The 24173-nt window shown below is 44.4% G+C and overlaps 1 protein-coding gene across 1 annotated transcript in view; it reads left to right on the top strand.

The window, feature by feature from the left end:
* Positions 1–8730: 8730 nt before the first annotated feature.
* The window catches only part of MIPEP (mitochondrial intermediate peptidase), a gene marked incomplete at its 5' end in the record, with an annotated part of 213250 nt that continues 197807 nt past the window's right edge, over positions 8731–24173 (top strand). Inside the window, 2 exons of the mRNA XM_082246681.1 lie at positions 8731–8880; positions 15730–15903. Coding sequence (XP_082102807.1) covers positions 8731–8880; positions 15730–15903 — 324 coding nt within the window. The remainder of the gene's footprint in view (positions 8881–15729; positions 15904–24173) is intronic.

The following is a 24173-nucleotide window of genomic DNA, read 5'->3' as shown; positions in this document are numbered from 1 at the left end:
ATGTCCCTGTACACGATCATCCCACATCAATTGGGATATGAGGCGGTACAATATTATCTGAATACCCTCAGTGGGTTAGATAAAGAGCAGATTGAGTTCATCTTGGAGATTTTGAGTTTTGCAATGACGCACAATTTTTTTTGGTTTAATGACACCTATTTTTTACAGTGCCGCGGTGTGGCTATGGGGGCAAAATTTGCCCCCAGCCTGGCCAATTTATTTATGGCCAGGTGGGAGGAGGATGTCGTCTATAAGGACCGACCACCCCAGCTGGTGCTGTGGAGGAGGTACATAGACGACATCCTCCTCCTATGGGATGGTGATCAGTGTTCCCTTGATCTATTCATGTCTACACTAAATGAGAACGACAGAGGTATAAAACTGGATTGTACCAGTAGCACTACCAATATCAGTTTCTTGGACTTGAGTTTGTCTGTGGAAGAGGACAGGTTGGTTACTTCCACCTTTTTTAAACAGACCGACCGAAACAGCTTTATCCCAGTGGATAGCTGTCACCATAAATCGTGGTTACAAGCCGTCCCCAAAGGACAATTTATGAGGCTACGGCGTAATTGTACCCACCTTGACAGCTTCCTTTCACAAGCCTCACAGCTCAAAAGCAAGTTTTTGGATAGGGGATATCATGCCGACTCCTTAGATAAGACCATCAGGGAGGTGGCTGATATGGATAGGTCGAATCTATTAGCCCCTCGCACAAGAACCAATGATAATCAACCGTTTAAAAACTGTTTTGTCACCTCGTTCAGTACCCAACATTATGAGGTCAAAAAAATTATGCAAAAACATTGGTCCGTCATTAAAAATGACAGAGTGCTGGGTCCAGTCCTCCCAGACCGGCCTAATGTTATTTTTAGAGGTGCCCCATCGCTACGACACCAGGTGGCCCATAATGTTATCGAGAAACCACAGAAACCCAGGTTTTTCCCAGAACTTAAAGGGTTCTATCCCTGCAAGAGATGCAATATCTGTGCTCTAAATGCGTTCAAGGGTAGGAGGATAGAGAAAATTAGGTCTCAGGTCACTGGGAGAGAATACCCGATTAATTCCTTCATCACTTGTTCAACACAAAATGTAGTTTATCTACTCCAATGTAAATGTGGGAAGCAGTACATTGGACGAACTCTGCGGACCATGCAAATACGCATGGGAGAACATGTGGCCAATATCCGCAAAGGTTTTCCTGGCCACAGTGTGTCGAAACATTTCGACTCCTGTCGACATAAAGACCCCCGCAACACGCTGTTTGTGGCATTTGATCAATTTGCTCCAAATTGGCGAGGAGCTAATGCCAAAAGGGAATTATCCCGTGCTGAAACACGATGGATTTACATTTTAAAATCCTATGTCCCCTTCGGCCTTAACGTCGAATGGGACATTAACTGTTTCATCAATAACAGCTAATGAGGTTGATGCGGGAAATGGATAGATATGTCATCAAGTCCCATTTATCTTAATTTTTGCAGTTCTAGGAATTGCACTATTTTTCAAGCTTTATTTTGATATTTTCTGGTTTTATATGTATTTTTAGCCATATATCACTATCTGCTAAATGTATTTTTAATTAATGGCCTTTTTCACTGTTTTTTAATAACTTTTTATTGTTATGAGTATTTTGATACATGTAAGGCTATGAGTAAGAGGTCATCTGTTAAAGGGAAAGGTGTTGCAATCCACTTTTTGGCCCTCGTTCCTCTTTTTTATTTCAATTAGGGATCTTTTTTTTGGCCGCAATATAATTTTTGGCCACAAGATGGCGCTATGCACAATTGGTGGCTATTCTCTCTATATTGCCGTTTTTTCTATACTGCTTGTTTTTGTTTTTGGGCCGCTGTTTGTATAATTAACATAGTGGCTCATTTAATATTCTATTATATTAATGTTAGAACGAAAGAGGACAGAGTGTTCCAACCCTGTCCCTTGTGAACATCTAGATCGTTTTCACATATTAATCATTTCCGCCCTCAACGGCCAAACAGCGGATGCGTCATTTCCGCCCTTCTTCTTCTTTAATTGGAGGATTATCCGGAAGTGATGAGCATATGGGGTATTTACCAGGCGTGACCGCGATGTCCGGTAACCACGCCCCTGACGACGTCACTCTGACGAAACCGGTCGGGAGGTTCCGGACATCGCGCCTGTCACGCCCCCAAGACGCCGGCTCGTGTTTTATCCTAGCGGGACGCCGCTATTGTATACTGTCTGCACATACATGTCTGCCATAATGTAAGTAGAACTTTAATAAAACCAATTTAATTGTATTACGGGATTACGCTATGATTTCCTTCATTCCTTGCATACTGCCATACATATTGGAGTCATATCTGCCTTGTGACTGAGCGGGGTATAGGAACACACGGAATTGATCCTGGTCCACTGAAGTGGAGGAGAAAGTCCATCCCATTAGGGCTAACACTTCACGCCTAAGTGGCTTATCCATTAATTTGGAGGCCCACTAGTTGCGGTAAGCAGCCACCTTATTCACACATTTGGGTGTCTTTCCAACTCTGCTCTCCGCACCTTGGGATTTCTACTCTGCATTGGACTCTCTACCATCCTTGCAAGTTGATTGTCTTTTTTAATATAATGGACTCATGTTTCTATGCACACTTGGGTTTGGTTGAGTGATTAACCATACTACAGTTTTTAGCCTTTTTATGTATGATTTATTTCAATGTTCCTAGCGCTGCACTATTTTGATATATATAAGTACAGAGACAAGAATACAAGTTTTACAAGAATGGCAGGAGTATATTGCGGCACTGGGCTTCTGGCCTCACAGGCAGGCAGCAAAATAAATGCTAGTAAGAACTACTTGCAGCACTGGGGTTTAGGGCCTACAGGAAGGCAGGTAATTTTAAGACAGGAAGGATACCTAATGGCACTATTTTGTGAGAACACAGCATGTCCACACATGCAGCAATGGTGAGGGCCCTTGGAGGGGTTGAACTGCCTTGTATTTCTCCAAAGGTGGAGATGGGTTAGCTTGCAGTCCTCTGACTCACCCAAGCAGGCAGCTACCCAGAACTGAGAATCCCTTGCATGGCTAAGATGCTGTGATCACTGAACAGCAGGGAGTAAAATTCAAGCTGTCTTGTGTACATGGACACATAGAGACACACAAAACAGCTAGAAGTAAGTACTCATGCAAACATAAATTTATAAGGGTTTGCTCAGTGACATATGCAAAGCCTGGGCAATGAGTCACCTTAGAATGAAAAGAGATGGCTTTGCTAGCTATGCAACTAATTGAATTCACCACAGGAGGTTACCTTGCCTTAAAATTTTAAATCTTTAACCATATCAAAGTAGTAACATATCAAAGTAGTAACGTTGGCATAAATTCATTATAATTCTTAGCACACTATCAACAAGTCATCCAATTCCATCCTATTTTTTTTTTTTAAGACCAATATACTAAAAGAAAACTTTATAAGAGATGCTTAATTATCTAAGGCATAGAACCTCATTAATGCCAGAGCTCATATATGTCAAATTAGAACACATCAAATATCTGACACCCAATGAATAAGAACTTTCTAACACCCATAAAAACAGTCTCATCAATCAGAAAAAAAAAAACAATTTGTAAACAATACTCCCATAAGGTTGAGTTGTCGTTGAGGGCTGTGATCGTCCTCCGTTCTGAAAGTCTCAAATTAAATTTGTCTGAGAAATGAGCATCAAGAAAAGTTTAGTAACAAAACATTTTAATTTTCCTCCTAAGAATAAACCAACGGTTACAGGAATTTAGCATACAGTAAGCATGTCAAACATTTTCCTTCCTAACAGTGCACTTCTCTAATACCAAAAATTGTTGACGTCAAATTAATTATTACCACGTGGATTTCTATATATATTTTTTTTTTGTTATGGTATACCATAAACTTAAAGAAAAAAAAATGATTATTGTTCACCATGGTTAAAAAATGAGCAGCTCAAAAATAAACATTAGTAATTTCCCATTTGGCTTACAAGAACTTATACGTCACCATTCTTCTCACCCATTTGGAACATCCTTCAAAACTGTTTTTTTTCTACAAAAGCAACACTGATAGTTAATATACATTTGCATATACAATTAACAGATTCTTTTGTACTTCCTCTTCAAGTTCACCCAGCTCAGTCAATTTGTATGACAATGCAACTCTTTACACTCCTTTTTGCAATTACCTGTGCCACAGACAGGGGAAGGGGGGAGGGGGGAGGGGGGGTTTGTTTGAAAAAGTCGGTGACACAAAACCTCAATGATAAAAGTTCAAAATTGCTTACGATTTTTTTAAGGATAGAAATACAATTTTAGTCCTTAAGGTCACACTTTACACACCAAATATATTTTCTTGCTTTTAAAAGCTGCCATGACCAGCATAGTACGGATTTACCCTTTTTGTTGTACCCGTGGCAAAATAACATCACTTTAAAACATAAGTAATAAACACAAAACAAATCATTATGCAACCAGTATTCATTTAGTGTTATGAAATGCTTTGCTGATACAGCACCTTAAGTGCCGGTTCACACTAGGGCGACCTGTGAGGTGACCTGGTCGCCTCACAGGTCGCCGCAGGTCGCCTCCCATAGGGAAGCTGCGGACCCGTTCTAATAGGAGCGACACAAGTCGCTCCGACCTAGAAAAAGGGTCCGGAGCTTCTTTGGGGCGACCCGGAGGCGACCGCCATAGACTTCAATGTTATGAAGTCCGTGGCGGCCGCTCCGAGGTAGCGGCGCGCTGCTCGCACCGTGACCTCGGAGGTCGCGGTGCGAAGTAGCGTCGCTGCAGTGTGAACCGGCGCTTAGGAACAGTGTTAAAACGAACACAACATAACGATTCATGGATCTAAGGTTGCCCATACACAATACACTTTTCATACAATTTTCCTAAACGTAAATTTCATTATTTTCTCGGGATTCTCCTTACCTTGAGAATTTCCCATTATCTTAAGCTCAGAACACAAAGTGAGATCAGCTGAGTTTGAAGGTTTATATATATATATAGGGATGGTGAGGTCAGTATTTAGACTTTATTGGAAAACCTAGTTTCCCAACTTATGTGGTTTCCTGCGTCTTTATAATCAGATTTATATACACCAAATTTATGGTTTTCTGTTAACTATCCTTTGGTGGGCAAGTTTATACCTTCAAGCTCATCTTAATATCACATACAATCTCCACATACATCTATACAATGGCATGCAATCTTATATATCGACTAAAAATACACTTAAATGTCTATACAGCAAATATACAAGTTTTAGAGGGAGAATTCACTATCACACACAGTACTGCTTTGTAATCGGGTTTCAGACCCTGGGATATCAGACCCCATCTTATCTTTGGGGCTTCAGGCCCTGGAGTATCAGACCCCATCTTATCTTTAGGAATATCAGATTCCTGGGAGGCGCTAAAAATAGCGGTTAACTGGGTACCGTTTATCTGCTCTGACAGTATAGGGTGGTAATAAATAAAAAATAGAATTACTTACCCCATACTGTGTTATGGCAGATTCCGCTTTTCTGACAATAAATCTTTCCCGTAGTTATTAAACGCAATAACTTTTGCGCAAACCAATCAAAATACGCTTATTGCGATTTTTTTTACCAAAAATATGTAGCAGAAAACAAATTGGCCTTAAATGTTAAAAAATTTTGATTTACATTTTTTGTTTGAGAATTTCATATAAAAAAATGTGAAAATATTGTTATTTTTTCAAAATTGTCGCTCTTTTTTTGTTTATAGCGCAAAAAAAATCGCACAGGTAATCAAATACCACCAAAAGAGAGCTCTGTTTGTGGGAAAAAAAGGACGTCAATTTTGTTTAGGTACAGCATCGCACGACCGCGCAATTGTCCGTTAAAGTCACGCAGTGCCGAATCGCAAAATAGGCCCTGGTCTTTGAGCAGCCAAATCCTCCGGGGCTAAAGAGGTTGTAAACCCTCTCTTGGAAGTTGTACCTATAGGTAAGCCTATGATAAGGCTTACCTATAGGTACTGTAAATATCTCCTAAACATGTACCGTTTAGGAGATATTCACTTTTAATGCAACTGATGACGTCATTGGCATATGCGCCCTGAAGGAACGGCCACCCGTGCTGTTCCTTCAGAGCCCTGTGCCGTGAATGGTGGCTCCTGCGCGCATGCGCAGGAGTGATGTAATCGCGCCTCTGGCCAATCAGATGGCCGGAGGACGCGAACCAGGAAGCAGGACGGCCGAACATGTCAGCTGTCCTGTTGCTGTGTGGGCGGCACTGCGGGGGCTTCGTTCTAAGGTGAGCATTGCATAATGAGCTAGTATGCGATGCATACTAGCTCATTATGCCTTTGCCTTACAGGGTTTTTTTTCTCATTTTTTTTGTTCAGGGTTTACTTACTCTTTAGGCAAAAAAGAACAAAAAAAGGGCGCACCGACCTAGCGCATTATCCTCAATAAAAGGCTTTATTTAAATAACATAAAAAATGGCTACTCACAGACGTAGATAAAGGTGTAGCATATCAAGCTGAATTGCTCAAAAGTCCGTGTTTAGTCCATATAAGCGTCCATGATGAGATGACTGACGCGTTTCGAGGACCAGCCTCTTCCTCAGAGTCACTGACTTACTCTTTAACCACTTTAGCACCGGAGGATTTTGCTGTCTTACGTCCAGGCCACTTTTTGCGATTCGGCACTGTGCGACTTTAACTGACGATTGCGCGGTCATGCAACCCCGTACCCAAACTAAATATATGTCCTTTTTTCCCCACAAATAGAGCTTTCTTTTGGTGGTATAATTGATCACCTGTGCGATTTTTACTTTTTTACCCTAAACAAAAAAAGAGCGACAATTTTGAAAAAATAACAATATTTTTCACATTTTTTTGTATGAAGCCCCCCCCCCCCCAAAAAAAAAATGTAAAAATCAAAATTTTTTATCATTTTAGGCCAATTTGTTTTCTGCTACATATTTTTGCGTTTACTAACTAAGGGAAAGATTTCTGTCATTTTTGGTGTTTTTTTTATGAGTAATGGTGGCGATCTTTGATTTTTTTTTGCGGGACTGCGACATTGCGGCAGACAGATCGGACCCTTGACTGACATTTTTGGGGGTACCAATGACATTACTACAGTAATCAGTGCTATACATATGCACTGTTACTGTAAAAATTACACTGGCAGGGAAGGGGTTAAAGCGGAGTTCCACCCTGGGACATTTTTTTTAATAAAAATACCCCCGGGACAGTCAGGGCTAGTACATTCCACAATGGGTAGCCTCTGATCTGTCCCAGGTTGCACTTACCTTTTAGAAGAAATACTTACCTTGAAAATGTATTGTCCAGTGCTGCCATCTCAGGTGTGGGCAGCTGAAGCCAGTGCGATCCTCTTCTGCGTCCTCTTCCTTCTTCTTCGGTCCCACGATGCACTGCACCGGCCCCGCCGTCACTTCCGGTGCCGCAGCGTCATCCCTGCACAGCTTCTGGGCATGCCCAGAAGCTGTTTAGCAAGGTATGACGGCGCCTGCACCGGAACTGACTTCGGGGCCGGTGCAGGCGCATTGATTCCTGGGAGCGATGACTTTCAGCTCCCAGGAATCATTGCAAGCCAGGAAGTGACGAATCGTCGTGGCCACCGAGGGGAGGAAGAGGAAGTAAGGTAAGTATATTTTCTTCTAAACCAGGTAAGTAAAAAAAAAAAAATTGCGATTATCCATTTGTTTTTCAGGTGACCCGGAGCAAGAAGATGGAGGTAAGTATAATTTTAGGGGGGAACTCCGCTTTAACTTTTATTGGTGATCAAGGGGTTAATGTATGCCTGGTGCTTACTGACGTGTGTGGGGGGAGGGGACTGGGGGACACAAGGACAGATCACAGGTCAGCTATGCTGAATCCTGCAATCTGACACTGCCTGTCACTTAGGAGATCCGCCCGCTTTGTTTACACAAGCGGGCGGATCTCCACACTCGATTCCCCGATGATCGGGGAAGAGCGGCGGTGATCACCCCTGCTCCTCCCCTGGCCCGACTCCCGCTGTGACTGAATACAGCGGGAGCGAGCCTCCGGCGCCGCCCACTAGGGGAGGAGTCCAGCCACGTAGGTCTACGTCTCTGGACGGGAACGAGCCACTTTGCCGCAGTACAGTCAATGTGAGCAGACGGCAAGTGGTTAAGGGGGTAAATCTTCCGGAGCTGAAAGGGATGAAGCGGTAACCCTAGTGACAGGCTGAAAGCTGAAATTTGGCCTGGGCAGGAAGGGGTGAATGTGCCCTTACAGTAAGCAAGTGGTTAAAAGAGAATTGTACACAGAAATAAAAAATAAATAGTTAAACTAATAATTTTTATTTTTTTGTACCACTACTGTTCCTTAGTTGCTTTTAGAGTTTATAAACGCAGCAATTTAGAAATTGGATGAAAGGTTCAGCACTGGGAAACACCTTTTTATAAATAGCGCATTTTATACAGAGGGACTTAGTTCCAAATCAGTGAGAGGTGGGAGCTATGGTGTATGTACCCCTCTATGGGGGGGGGGGAGGGGTGTGCAGGTGACACACGACAAGACACACTCCGATCACCATCCAGTGTCAGCTCCGTGCACCATCCTACCCCCCTCTCTACACACATTCGTCATTCCCGCCCTCTCTCGGGAGGTCACATGGTGCTATGACGTCAGCGATCACCCCGGCCACGTGACCGCGGTTCCTCCTCCCCTGTAGCGGGGTCACCCAGCCGGGTGTTATCAGACAGCATGCTGTCCTTGCGGCGCATCCTCTGCAGTCTGTCCCGGCAGGTTCGGGGGGGATCCGGGTATCGCTCTGTCAGTACTGGCTGGGCTCCGGTCGGTGCTGCTTTCAATGTGAAGCAACAGAGGAGGCTGGATGTGTTCGGGAAGAGGACGGTGAGAGGCGGCCTGGGGGGTGTGAGCTGTGCCTGGTGCTGACCTGTGACCTCTGCTCCCACCCCATCCCCCAACACTGACCTGTGACCCCGCTGCTCCCACCCCCATCACTGACCTGTGACCCCCCCTGCTCCCACCACATCCCCCAACACTGACCTGTGACCCCGCTGCTACCACCCCCATCACTGACCTGTGACCCCGCTGCTACCACCCCCATCACCGACCTGTGACCCCCCTGCTCCCACCCCATCCCCCAACACTGACCTGTGACCCCCCCCCCCCCGCTCAAACCCCACATCTCCTAACACTGACCTGTGACCCCCCCCTGCTCCCACCCCATCCCCCAACACTGACCTGTGACCCCCCCCCCCCCCCTGCTCCCACCCCCATCTCCCAACACTAACCTGTGACCCTCCCCCCCCCCCCCCGCTCAAACCCCACATCTCCCATCACTGACCTGTGACCCCGCTGCTCCCACCCCCATCTCCCAACACTGACCTGTGACCCCCCCCTGCTCCCACCCCCATCTCCCATCACTGACCTGTGACCCCCCCCTGCTCCCACCCCCATCTCCCAACACTGACCTATGACCCCCCCCCCTGCTCCCACCCACATCTCCCAACACTGACCTGTGAGCCCCCCGCTCAAACCCCACATCTCCTAACACTGACCTGTGAGCCCTTGTCTCCTAATGCTTTGGCCTCACGTCTCCGGACTCCAGCCCTCATCTAATGCTGACCTGTGACCCCCTGCTCTGAACCACATCTCCTGACACCAGCCCTCATCTCTAGACTCCGACACTCATCGAATGCTGACCAGTGACCCCCCCCCCCCTCCTCCCCCTGCTCTGACCCCTCGTCTTTGGACCACGACACTCGTCTCCTAATGCTGACCAGTGACCTCCTGCTCCAACCCCGTGTCTCCAGACCCCAGCCCTCCTCTCCTAATGCTAACCTGTGACCCCCCCCCCCCACTCTGATCCCACATCCCTGGACCCGACACTCCACTCCTAATGCTGACCTTTGACCTCCTGCTCTGACCCCACGTCTTCGGACCTGAACACTCATTTCCTAATGTTGACCTGTAACCCCCCTACTTTGATCCCAGATCTCCAGACCCTCATGTTTGTCTCCTGACCCTTGACTCCTGATGCTGACCTGTGACCCCTGCTCTGGCCCTGAAGCTCACCTTTCAATCCCAGCCCTCATTTCATGATCCTAACCCTCATCTCCTGATGCTGGTCTTCAACCCTGACCCTCATCTCCAAATGCTAACTTGTGACGCCCTGATTTTGCCCTCATCTCTCGACCCCCCAGCCTCTGTCTCCAGATGCTGACCTATGACCTCCTGCTCTGACCCTTGTCTCCAGCTGCTGACCTGACCCCTGTTCTGATCCTCATCCCCCAGTCTCCTAGCACTGACCCTCCTCTCCCAGCACTGACTTCATTCTCTTGACAGTGCGAAACCTCATCTCCCTGCGCTGCCCTTCATCTCCCACCCTTATCTATATATCCCAGCACCAATCCATGTCTCCCTTTGCTGAACCTCCTTCACCTGATGCTGACCTGTGACCCCCCCTGCTCTTACCCTCACCCCCCAATCTCCTGGCACTGCCCCTCATCTCCCAGTTCTGACTCTCTCTTCTCTTGACTCGTGTCTCCTGGTGCTGATCCTCATACCCCTATCTATGTCTCTATGCTGACCTTCATCTCTTAGTGCTGACCTGTGATTCCCCGGCTCTGACCCTCAACATATCTTGCACTGCCCCTCATCTCCTAGCACTGACTCTCTTCTCTTGACCCACGTCTTCCAGCTCTGACCTGTGTCCCCCTGCTGTGGCCCTTGTCTTTTGACTCTGACCCTCATTTCCCAGCACTGACCTGTGTCTCCCTGCTCTAACCCACTTTGTTATATCTCCTGGGACTGACTTTATTTTGCACACCCTCTGGCACTGACTTGTGGCTTCTTGCACTGAACCACTTTCCCATGTCCCCCTGAGTTGACACTTGCCTATCTTTCCCAGCACTCCCTGCTCTGACCCATGTCCCCTTGTCTCCTAGCACTGATCTGTTTCCTTGCATCCCCCAGCCCTGACCTGAAACCTGGGGCCTTTCCCCTATTTGCACCCTTCAGTACCGGCCCACTTCCCCAGCCGCTGACATGCATAACCTGTAACTGCACATTCACCGCCATGCCAACTTTAGTTCAGATTTAAAAAAAAATCTGTTGACGCTTGGGCAGAATGTTGTGGTCGCACATGTGCTGAGGAAGAGCCTGTTCTTTTGAATAGTCTGCCTAACACACCCCAGTGAACCTATAATCATACCTGCTGCATTTTTGTATCTCAGCACGGAGTCCCAGGGATCCTCAAACTACGGCCCTCCAGCTGTTGCAGAACTACATGTCCAATGAGGCTTTGTAAAACTCTGACATTCACAGCATAACTAGGCATGATGGGAATTGTAGTTCCCGAACAACTGGAGGGCCGTAGTTTGAAGACCTAACGGTTAAACGCACCAACACACATAGTTTGAGTGACCACAGCACAATGGTAGAAATGGCCCTATGTAAAAAAATAAAAATAAAATCTATGCATTGTAAATTATAGGTAAACTCGATACCTGACTATTCATAGACATATTCTGCAGTTCACTAAATGATCAACCCAGCATAAATCTGAACGATCAATGCAGTTACTGTATGGGGTGAGAACTGATGTACTAGAGACATAAATAAGTCAAATACACCAACTTGCAGTGAAGCAGCATGTTATACATGGAAACTGTCATCTTAAAAAAAAATAGTACTGAAAAGAAAAAAAAAAAAAAAACTACCTCCCAAGGAAACAAAGATTGAAGCATGTGGCAAATAGGTATGTACATTTGTTTGATGTGAGTGGGGCACTTTTGAATGTTTTCAGGCTTTTCCCTCTATTGGTTGAATGTTTCTTATTTATGATAAAAAAAATGGTTAAGGAAAATACCACATCTTCACCACTAGATGGTGCTAAAGATCATAGTAAATAAGTATACATGGTGCCATCTAGTATTTTTCTGAATGGGAATCATTCAACCTGCAGATGGAATAGCCTGAGAATATTCAATGTTTGCCCCATTCACACTGAACAAATGTACATGCCAGTTTCACCAGACCAATAGCTATGCAATTTTTTTTTTTTTTTTTTTAATCGACCCCCCCCCCCTGGAGTCAGGCATTCTTGACCTGCTTAGCTATGCTTGTGTTTTAACACAAATTTTAGACAGAGCTCTAGAATTTTATTTTCAAATCTATAGAGCAGCCTTTCTCAACCCTTTCAACACGCAGGAACCCTTGAAATAAGTTTGTGGTCTCAGGGAACCCCTGATAAAAATGATATCTACAACTCATGATACATTAGTGTGATGGTCAGTGGGAAGAATGCTCCTTATACTTGTGGACATTGGGGAAAAATGACCCCCTTACAGATAGCTAAAAAGGTCAATGGTGTCAGTGGGAACCTATGGGAGGGCCAGAAACTGCCCGAGGAACTCTATGGTTACATGGAACCCTGCTTGAGAAACTCTGCTGTAGAGTAAATATAAGTCAAAGTGGTTGTAAACCCTATAAACATATACCCAATGAGGTGGCTGGCCTCAGGTACTACACAGAGATTACTACATTCGTTGTGCCTGTTTATCTGCAATCTTCTCTGTAAAAAGTGCAGAATTTATAAAGCTTTTCTGAAAGTTCAGAAAAAAGGGGGCAGAGAGCTGAAGTTACACTCTGCAGAGCTCAGTGAGGAGAGCTCTGCGAGCTAATTGGAGGGAAGGGACACACCACTTTTTCCCAAACACACAGGGACAGAGCTGAGGCTGTCAATCTGCTGGAGGTCCCTGCTCTGTCCCCTTTTTACTCTTGGTGTCAGGAATAGCAGCAGACAGAAATGACACTTAGTGCTCCTAGTTGAGACTAGTACACACTACAGAGGGATATGCTTTGCACATTATTTGATGTCTAAAGTACAACCACATGGAAAGATTTTACTCCCTTCATAATAGGGGCATTTTTTTTTCTATTTGGCGCTGCGTTACTTTAACTGACAATTGTGCTGTCATGCAATACTGTACACAATTTACAGTTTTTATCATTTTTTTTTTTTTTACACACAAATAGAGATTTGATCACCACTAGGGTTTTTTTATTTTCTTTGCGATGTAAATGAAAAAAGACAGAAAACATAAAAAAAAAATATATATATTTTCTACTATAAAACATATTTACAAAAAAAAATAAAAATGAATCTAACTTCATGAATACAGGCCAAAATGTATTCTGCTCCATGTTTTGGTAAAAAATAAATAAATAATAAATCCCAAAAAGTGTATATTGTTTGGTTTTCATGTTTCATATATTTCATATTTCAAGTTGGGGCTCTTTCACACGGTCCGCCTCAGTAGGCGGATCCGTGTTGCTCAGCGGGGATCGATCCGCGATCCCCGCTGAGCCGGCGGATGACAGCTCCGTCTCCGCTTGCGGAGAGGGAGGTGTCTCAGCACCCGCTGCCCTCTATGGGGGATCGGAGGAGAGCGGACCGCTTGTCCGCTCTCATCAGATCTGCTCCGCTCCGATTACTGAACGGATGGAAAAATAGGGTTTCCATCCGTCCAGATTTCAGCACAGGATAGGATGCGGATGGCAGCGGGTGTCAGCGGAGGTGTCTCCGCTGACACCCGCTGCCCCATAGGGATGCATGGAGGATCCGATCAGATCCGCCTAAAAAACTGACAGACCCGCCCGTGTGAAAGAGCCCTTAGTGTCTGGTATTGATACTGGAATTTTTTTCTTTTTTTTTTTTTTTTTTTTTATACTAGTAAAGGTGGTGATCAACGACTTATAGTGGGACTGTAATAATGTGGTGGTCAATCTGACACTAACTGATGCTGGCTGGGGGGGGTACAAACACTGACATCAATAGTGACACTAATACAGTGATCAGTGCTAAAGCTATTCACTGTACCAATGACACTGGCTGGGAAGTGGTTAACATCTAGGGCCAATCAAGGGGTTAAATGTACTTTTACTTAGCGATCTTACTGTTTTTTTCCCTGCATTGCATGGAATAAAAAAACCCAGCAACATTGCCTGTCAGTGTTCGGAGCTCTGTGGTGTTTACACCATAGAGCTACCTTCGGTGAATGATGGAGCCGATCAGTGGGTGTCGGCAATCGATCATGGCCTGGGACCCACTTATTGGCTTATGCTGTAACAAATCACAGCACAGCTGGGACGGCGGATGCGTGCCTGTGGGTCCCCTCCCCCTATCCAGAAGCGCTGATCGCATACAAGATACGGGCTGCAGTGTTATGTATCGTCCCTTCTCCCCCTGCCCATTCGCAGAAGGCTTTGTATTCAGTTATGGGTTCATCGTAACCAAAGCATCCTATGAATGGGCAAGGGGCCAGGAGGGGCAGGCAAAGAATGGTGCTGCTTCAGTGAATGATAGCCGCAGCTCTCCTGTCATAGCACAGGAAATATATTGAGGTGCTACGTTACCTGGGACTGAATAAAAGTGAGATTATTACAGTAACCACACACATACCTAAAATGACATACCTATATTAACACTTAAAGCCAGGTTTAGTGTATATGAGAGAAAAGGGATAGTAATTACATTTAATGAGAAGTTTGTGTTTGTGCCGGCTGTCTAATGCCCCGTACACTCGTACCGATTGTCGGCCGTAAATATTCGGCCAACGACCGATCGGCCGATTGTAGGCTTGTTAGTATGATGCTTCCGACAGCGCACTTTCGGCCGAAAAGAATCTGTCGTGCAGGCATTAAAATTTTTGTTGGCCAACACCAGAACGGCCGATTGTTCGCCAGTCAGTACAGAATTCGGCCGACAATCAGCAGATTTGCAAGACTGGGCATGCTCAGAGAAGAAAAAACACACGGAAAGTTACCCATCACATGACATCACTTCTGCAGTCGGCGGACAAAATTCTTGTGCAGTGTTTTGCACTTTTCAGTGGACAGGACAGCCCTGGACAAAAGACGGGTGATCGGTCGGCCGACGATCGGTACGTGTGTACGAGGCATAAGTCTACCGCAGTGGTCTTCAAACTATGGCCCTCCAGTTGTTCAGGAACTACAATTCCCATCATGCCTAGTCATGTCTGGGAATGACAGAGTTTTACAATGCCTCATGGGATGTGTAGTTCCACAACAGCTGGAGGGCCGTAGTTTGAGGATCCCTTGTCTAAAGTCTTCTACCCCCACAGTCACAATCTTCCATTGCTGAGGGTTTTAAAAAATAAATTCCAGGTCTAGATATTTCACACATCGCTACATTGGTCCAGCTTGGAATAATGTAAGTATGTACATTATACACCAGACCTGCCCGATGCTCTTGGAAGATGGAAATTACTGTTGTAGACACAGCTACTTCAGTTATCTTCACTTGCCTCTGGGTCCCATGCTGAGCTGCTGCCCATTTTGAACACAGGAGGCCGGCTGCTTGGCATTGGTGCCAATGAGAGATTGTTTAGCATTTTCTGATTGGCAAATCGTTCTCTGATTGGTTGAGGTGGAAAGGTTGGGGCAGTGATATCACAGTCTTCACCTTGTCCGATGAGAGAATGATTTGCATTCATTCAGAGCATGCAAAACATTCTCTGAGTGGCGCCCGTTTCAAGCAGCCAGCCTCCTGTGTTCAGAATGTGGCAGGGCAGCTGCTTGGCACAGCACCAGGAAGCAAGTCTGACACTAGCACCTATGCTATGGATGTTATTTATAAAGAATGCCACTGTGAATATTATGCGAGGTTGGCTTTAACAGTGTTTTATTTTTCTTGTATTTTGTCTACCACAGGGCCTGTTTGGAGTTCCTGAGTTAAGTTCTCCAGAAGGATTCCAGATAGTTCAAGAAAATGCCCTGAGAAAGTCGGAGTCCCTAGTGGAGAAAGTGTGCAGTGCTCCTCCAAGTGCTGAGACTGTGAAGCTGTTTGACCAGCTAAGTGATGAGCTGTGTAAAGTAGCTGATCTGGTGAGAAGAAAAGCATGCATCTCATGTCTAGGCTATGTGTACAGGGGATTTGGCATAGTGATATGTAAAATCAGTAGATAAAGCCAAGGCTCTGTTGTACATTTGTGCTTATTTCTCATAGGGCACTAATGTCATGTAAAAGAAACAATGCTAGCAGGAAGGTTTTATGGCAGTGCAGACTGTCTTTTCTGTCATACAAGCTATTTCTTTGTCGTTAGCATTTTTCAGGGCCGCACATGCACGGCTCAGTATACAAGCATGGCCTGCTGTATGTATCAGAAATAATTAACCCTGTGTGCATCTATGGGAGTTATATCTTCTGTACCCAGACAGTCAAGATGGCTGGAGACTCCAGACCTGGAGAAAATGACAGCGAGAGTGATGACAGCTTTGCATCACTGGATTTTGCCACTTTGAGATGTAAGTGTTGCATAATGTGCAAGAAATCAAGGTAATCAAGAATAAAGCTGGATACACACTATCCAACTTTTGTGGTCAGATTTCCTTCAGATTTACCTTTTCTATGTAATGCAAGGGCCTGCCTGATTGCATACAAATGGAAAGTGTTTAGGTTTGACCTCATATTATATGGTTTTGGTAAGTCTAAAGGAAAAAGTCTTCAGAAAATCTTATAGTGTGTATGGCCCATAATATTCATTTTTGTTTTGCAGAACTGGATTCTTGAATTCAGCTTTCTCCAAGGACTAGAGTTGTGTGAAGTTTGTGTTTTCCCTTGTAAACATTGGTTTCCCAGGATGCTTTGGTGGTAATCCATGCAACACAGTGTAATATGCAGTAAATCTGTGCAAAACTTGCATGTTTCCCTGTGTTTATCCCTTTAACCACTTGCCGACTGCCTAACGCCGATCTACGTCGGCAGTCAGCCCCTCACAGGCAAAGCGACGTAGGTCTACGTCGCTAGCCTGTGAGAGTCTAGGGAGAGAGCGCGCGCCGCCGGAGGCGCGCTCCCGCGCGGTCACGCACCCCCCTGCGCGTGTGACCGGTGGACCCGATGTCCGCCGGTCACTCTGCGATCGTCGGGGGAGAGGGAGAAAGTCAGGCGGCTTGTGTAAACAAGCTGCCTGTCATTCTCCCCTGTGTATGAAGGATGATCATACGGTTCTACTATGTAGAACCGTTGATCACTGTTCATACATCTGAAGCCACAGCCAATCACAGTAGAAAGCACACCCCTAGGGACACACATAGACCCTCCCTTTCAAAAAAAGTTAACCCTATCACTGCCAGTGTATTTTTACAGTAACAGTGCATATGTATAGCACTGATTACTGTAGAAATGTCACTGGTAACCCCAAAAGTGTCAAAAATGTCAGTCAAGGGTCCGATCTGTCCGCCGCAATGTCGCAGTACCGCAAAAAAAAACGCAGATCGTCGCCATTACGCGTTAAAAAAAAAAAAAAACAACAAAAATGACAAAAATCTTTCCCTTTGTTAGTAAACGCGATAACTTTTGCGCAAACCAATCAAAATACTCTTTTTGCGATTTTTTTTTTTTTTTTTACCAAACATAGGTAGCATAAAACAAATTGGCCGAAAATGTTAAAAACATTTGATTTTTACATTTTCTTTGGGGGGAATTTCATATAAAAAAATGTGAAAAATATTGCTATTTTTGCAAAATTTACGCTCTTTTTTTGTTTATAGCGCATGATCAAAAAATCGCACAGGTGATCAAATACCACCAAAAGAAAGCTCTGTTTGTGGGAAAAAAAGGACGCCAAATTCGTTTAGATACAGCGTCGCACGACCGCGCAATTGTCGGTTAAAGTCACGCAGTGCCGAATCGCAAAATACCCCCTGGTCAGGAAGGGGGTAAAATCTTCCGGGGCTTAAGTGGTTAAAGACCCTGCGAGCACAAATACCTGCTGACCTGTAAGAAATGTATTTGGCTCCTGGTTCCTGTTGTAGGCTGACAACACACAGCCTTTTTTTGGTTGGAGTTGTCAACCCTGCCTAGTTGTCTTTTGCTCAACTACTGAATTACATCTCTTCTGACCCTTGTAAAATAAGGACTGCACATACATACACATTAAATGGATTTTATTTCAGCAGTCTTGTTGCATATACACTATATTACCAAAAGTAATGGGACGCCTGCCTTTACACGCACATGAACTTTAGTGGCATCCCAGTCTTAGTCTGTAGGGTTGAATATTGAGTTGGCCCAAACTTTGCTGCTATAACAGCTTAAACTCTTCTGGGAAGGCTGTCCACAAGGTTTAGGAGTGTGTCTATGGGAATCTTTGACCATTCTTCCAGAAGCGCATTTGTGAAGTCAGGCACTGATGATGGACGAGAAGGCCTTGTTTGCAGTCTCTGCTCTAATTCGTCCCAAAGGTGTTCTATCAGGTTGAGCCAGGACTCTGAGCAGGCCAGTCTCAAGTTTCTCAACCCTAAACCCAAACTCACTCATCAAGGGGTCATCCCCAAACTGTTGTCACAAAGTTGGGAGCATAAAATTGTCCAAAATGTCTTTGTATGCTGATGCCTTAAAAGTTCCCTTAACTGGAACTAAGGAGCCAAGCCCAACCCCTGAAAAACAACCCCACACCTAATCCCCCCTCCACCAAATGATTTTGGACCAGTGCACAAAGCAAGGTCCATAAAGACATGGATGAGCGAGTTTGGGTTGGAGGAACTTGACTGGCCTGCACAGAGTCCTGACCTCAACCCGATAGAACACCTTAGGGATAAATTGGAGCGGAGACTGCGAGCCAGGCCTTTTCAACCAACATCAGTGCCTGACCTCACAAATGTGCTTCTGGATGAATGGTCAAACATTCCCATAGACACACTCCTAAACCTTGTGGACAGCCTTCCCTGAAGAGTTGAAGCCGTTATAGCTGCCAAGGGTGAACTAACTCGACATTGAACCCTACGGACTAAGACGGGGATTGCCTTAATGTGTGTGTGAAAAGGCAGGCGTTCCAATACTTTTGATAATTTAGTGTACTGTATGAGTACATGTGACTTGTTCAGTATTCTGTGTAAAGCTTTGTGGAAAATGTCAGTGCTCCATGGGAAATAAATACAATATAGAATCAAACATCCATAAATTCCTACATACAGTATCTCACAAAAGTGGGTGCACCCCTCACATTTTTGTAAATATTTTATTATATCTTTTCATGTGACAACACTGAAGAAATTACACTTTGCTACAATGTAAAGTAGTGAGTGTACAGCTTGTAGAACAGTGTACATTTGCTGTCCCCCTCAAAATAACTCAACACACAGCCATTAATGTCTTAACCGCTGGCAACAAAAGTGAGTACACCCATAAGTTAAAATGTCCAAATTGGGCCCAATTAGCCATTATCCCTCCCTGGTGTCATGTGACTCGTTAGTGTTACAAGGTTTCAGGTATGAAAGGAGAGCAGGTGTGTTATATTTGGTTTTATCGCTCTCACTCTCTCATACTGTTCACTGGAAGTTCAACATAGCAGGTCATGGCAAAGAACTCTCTGAGGATCTGAAAAAAAAGAATTGTTGCTCTACATAAAGATGGCCTAGGCTATAAGAAGACTGCCAAGACCCTGAAACTGAGCTGCAGCACGGCCAAGAGCATACAGCAGTTTTAACAGACAGGTTCCATTCAGAACAGGCCTCACTATGGTCGTCCAAAGAAGTTAAGGTGCACTTGCTCACTGTCATATCCAGAGGTTGTCATTGGGAAATAGACATATGAGTGCTGCTAGCATTGCTGCAGAGGTAGAAGGGGTGGGGGGTCAGCCTGTCTGTGCTCGGACCCTACACTGCATACTGCATCAAATTGATCTGCATGGCTGTTGTCCCAGAAGGAAGCCTCTTCTAAAGATGATGCACAAGAAAGCCCGCAAACAGTTTGCTGAAGACAAGCAGACTAAGGACATGAATTACTGGAACCATGTCCTGTGGTCTGATGAGACCAAGATAAACTTATTTGGTTCAGATGGTGTCAAGCGTGTGGGGCGGCAGCAAGGTGAGGAGTACAAAGACAAGTGTGTCTTGCCTACAGTTAAGCATGGTGGTGGGAGTGTCATGGTCTGGGGCTGCATGAGTGCTGCCGGCACTGAGGAGCTACAGTTCATTGAGGGAACCATGAATGCCAACATGTACTGTGACATACTGAAGCAGATCATGATCCCCTCCCTTTTGAAGACTGGGCCGCAGGGCAGTATTTCAACATAACAACCCCAAACACACCTCCAAGACGACCACTGCCTTGCTAAAGAAGCTGAGGGTAAAGGTGATGGACTGGCCAAGCATTTTTCCAGACCTAAACCCTATTGAGCATCTGTGGGGCATCCTCAAACGGAAGGTGGAGGAGTGCAAAGTCTCTAACATCCACCAGCTCTGTGATGTCGTCATGGAGGAGTAGATGAGGACTCCAGTGGCAACCTGTGAAGCTCTGGTGTACTCCATGCCTAAGAGGGTTAAAGAAGTGCAAGAAAATAATGGTGGCCACACAAAATATTGACACTTTGGGCCCAATTTGGACATTTTCATTTAGGGGTGTACTCCCTTTATGTTGCCAGCGGTTTAGACATTAATGGCTGTGTGTGAAGTTATTTTGAGGGGACAGCAAATTTTACACTGTTATACAAGCTGTACACTCACTACTTTACATTGTAGCAAAGTGTCATTTTTTCAGTGTTGTCACATGAAAAGATATAATTAAATATTTAAAAAAATGTGAGGAGTGTACTCACTTTCGTGAGTGTGACGGGAGTCACTTTGGTTGGGGGAACACAGCTTATCTTAGAGTGGTTGGGAAATACCTCTCTCAGCTCCCTAAGCCCCTCTGTGTAAGTCACCCTGTGTCTATTAGGGACACAGGATGACCAAGACGCCCATTCTGGCCTGCCCAGACCAGACTTCCACAGACTGATCGGCTGTGAGAGCTCCATGCGCTCTGCTGGGACAAACTTACAAACTATGTGGAGCTTTGTCACGGAGGATGCCAGGATGGATTGACTCTTTGGGACTTGTTAACCAACTAACTCAGGCACAGACCGATTGGAGGTCTGGTACCTGGTTAGTCTACCTTTGGGGGATAAGATATGGGGGGGGGGGGGGGGGGGAGATATGTGACCATACTCACCGTCACTGGGAATGAAAGACAGACACTATATGTGGGGCCCTTGGAGTAATGTTACTTTGGATTCAAGTCTGTCTATCCAAGACAGTAGGACTCACAGCAGATGCTAATCTCATCAGCTCAACCACCTGTCTTCCAGACAGTGTTGAATATGTTGATTTACTCACCTGTTATCTACTGGGGGTTCTGTATTTACACTTATGATAATGTGTATTATATTTCATCAGCTCAAGGACAGCGGTCTGCTAGATAATTTGCTCAGGTTGATTGAATCACTGTCATCTGTTAGTTGCTGAGTGGAAATAGTATACTGCTTGTGTTGGTTGTTTCTTAGATATGTTAATTCTATTTCTGTATACAATTTCATCTGCATAGGATAATGTAATCAGGCATGTAACCTATTGGGGTAACTTGATCAGGAGGGGGATGTCCATGCTGTATATAATCTGTGTGAAACTGTTCAATAAAGGGGAAGGTTCCTTAACTTGTACAAGCTAAGTTGTTGGCTAGCTTTGTATTGGGGGCGGCTAGGATATTTGATATCTATGTTCAATACTTGGAGGAAGGGGTATACTGACAGAAGTCCACAAGAACAGTGTGGGTCGCAGTTCCGTTACAGTGAGATGCTGTAGGTAATAGTTGTGTTTACTAATAATTGTAATTGGCTATAGGTGGTCACATCTACTGACTGTGATGGATTGCTATGACTATTGTTAAAAGGGTAATTGAGTGGATTTCAAAACCTTTAACGCATATCTGTAACTTCTCATTCCAAATTGGCATATTTTCAAACAAAAGGGGAAAAAAAACCAATAGTCATACCTCCTATATTAATCGGGGAACAGACACTATTTCACAAATTATAGGCCTGTATCATTACTACCATCATTTTCCTACATTTCTTTTAAAACCCTCTGGACAAATTTATAGAAAAACATAAATTACTCACTAAAGATTAATATGGATTTAGATCAAATGGAGCAACATTACTGGTCTTAATAGAATGAATTGAGGAAATTACAAATTTAATAGACCAGAATTGCTATATAGTTGGGATATTTGTATAATTAACCACTTTAACTCCGCTCACATTGCTGCTACTGCAGCAGTGTGGCTCGTTATCGCCCAGCGACGTAGACCTACGTCGCTGGACTCCGCCCCTTCCGGGCGGCACGCGCTCGCCGCCGGAGGCTCGGTCCTGCTGTTTTCAGTCACAGCGGGAGTCGGGCCAGGGGAGGAGTGGCGGCGATCGCCGCTGCTCTTCCCCGATCGTCGGGGAATCTAGTTTGGAGATCCGCCCGCTTGAGTAAACAGAGCGGGCGGATCTTCTAAGTGACAGGCAGGGACAGATAGCATGGTTCAGCATAGCTAAACATCCGATCTGTCCCTGACTCACTCAGTCACCTCCCCCCCCCCCCCCACACGTTAGTAAGCACCAGGCATACATACCCCTCCCTCTCCAATAAAATTAACCCCTTCCCTGCCAGTGTCATTTTTACAGTAACAGTGCATATATATATAGCACTGATTACTGCAGTAATGTCACTGGTACCCCCAAAAGTGTCAAAAATTTCAGTAAAGGGTCCGATCTGTCCGCCGCAATGTCGCAGTCCCGCGAAAAAAATCGCAGATCGCCGCCATTACGCGTTAAAAAAAAACCCCAAAAATTACAGAAATCTTTCCCTTAGTAAACGCAATAACTTTTGCGCAAACCAATCAAAATACGCTTATTGTGATTTTTTTTTTTACCAAACATAGGTAGCAGAAAAGAAATTGGCCAAAAATTTTAAAAAATTTAGATTTTTACATTTTTTTGGGGGGGGGGGGGGGATTTCATACAAATTTTTTTTAAAAATATTGTTATTTTTTCAAAACAAACGCTGTTTTTTTGTTTATAGCGTAAAAAGTAAAAATCGCACAGGTGATCAAATACCACCAAAAGAAAGCTCTGTTTGTGGGAAAAAAAGGACGTAAATTTCGTTTGGGTACGGCGTCACACCGCGCAATTGTCATTTAAAGTCGCACAGCGCCGAATTGCAAAAAGTGGCCTGGACGTAAGACAGCAAAATCCTCCGGTGGTAAAGTGGTTAAAAATAGCATTTGGCACAATAAACCATGACATAGTATTTATTAAATTAGAACTTTGTGGTATCTGGGGTAAAGTGTTAGACTGTTTGAGGAGTTATTTGACTGACGGGAGACAATTTGTGAGCTAGGGTGATTATTGTTCATCATGTTTGGACATTACTTATGGCGTCTCCAAGATGTCAGTGTTGGGCCCTAAATTAATTGTTCTTTATGTCAATGATTTATAGATGGTATCAAAAGTATTAAATATGGTGTTATTTGTTAATGATTTTAATATTTTGTTTGGAAAGTGATTTGCAGTCTCTAATTCAGGTGATTGATACAGAACTGAGTAAATTGAAATTGAAATTATGGTTTGATTGAAATAAATTATAATTACACGTGAACAAAACAAGAGTAATACATTTTAGGGAACTGCAAAACTAACACACAAATAGATATTCAGATGGAAGGGGTTAACATCAAGAGTTAATTAAATTACATTTGTTGGGGTGATAATAGATTGTCAGATCTGTGGGAAATCGCATATTAAGCATGTGCAGTTCAAAGTGTCCAAAAGCATAGCAGTTTGAAATAAAGTAAAACATGTTCTGTATTAGAAATCATTCCGTAATCCTGTTTAATTTATTCATAAATGATCTAGGGGATGGGATAACCAGAACAATCTCCGTATTTGCGGACGATACTAAGCTTCTATACAGGTTCGTGGTAACCTTACAAGCAGACCTGAACAAAACAATGGGGCGGGCAACTACATGGCAAATTAGGTTTAATATTGAAAAATGTAAAGTAATGCACTTGGGTGCCAGAAATACGAACGCAAGTTACTCGCTATGGGGGGGATGTCTGGGTGAATCTAAGATGGAAAAGGACCTGGGGGTACTGGTAGACAACAAGCTCAGCAATGGCAAGCAATTCCAAGCTGCTGCAAGCAAAGCCAACAGAATACTGGCATGTATAGAAAAGGGGATTCACTCCAGAGATAAAACAATTATTTTCTCACTCTACACCTTGAGTATGCCGTCCAGTTCTGGGCACCAGTCCTCAGAAAGGATATGTTGGAAGTAGAGAGAGTCCAGAG

Source organism: Pelophylax lessonae, assembly GCF_965119305.1.
Source record: "Pelophylax lessonae genome assembly, chromosome: 2".
NCBI lineage: Eukaryota > Metazoa > Chordata > Amphibia > Anura > Ranidae > Pelophylax > Pelophylax lessonae.
Note: the sequence above shows the minus strand (reverse complement) of the source record. Positions and strands in the feature narration are given on the sequence as shown.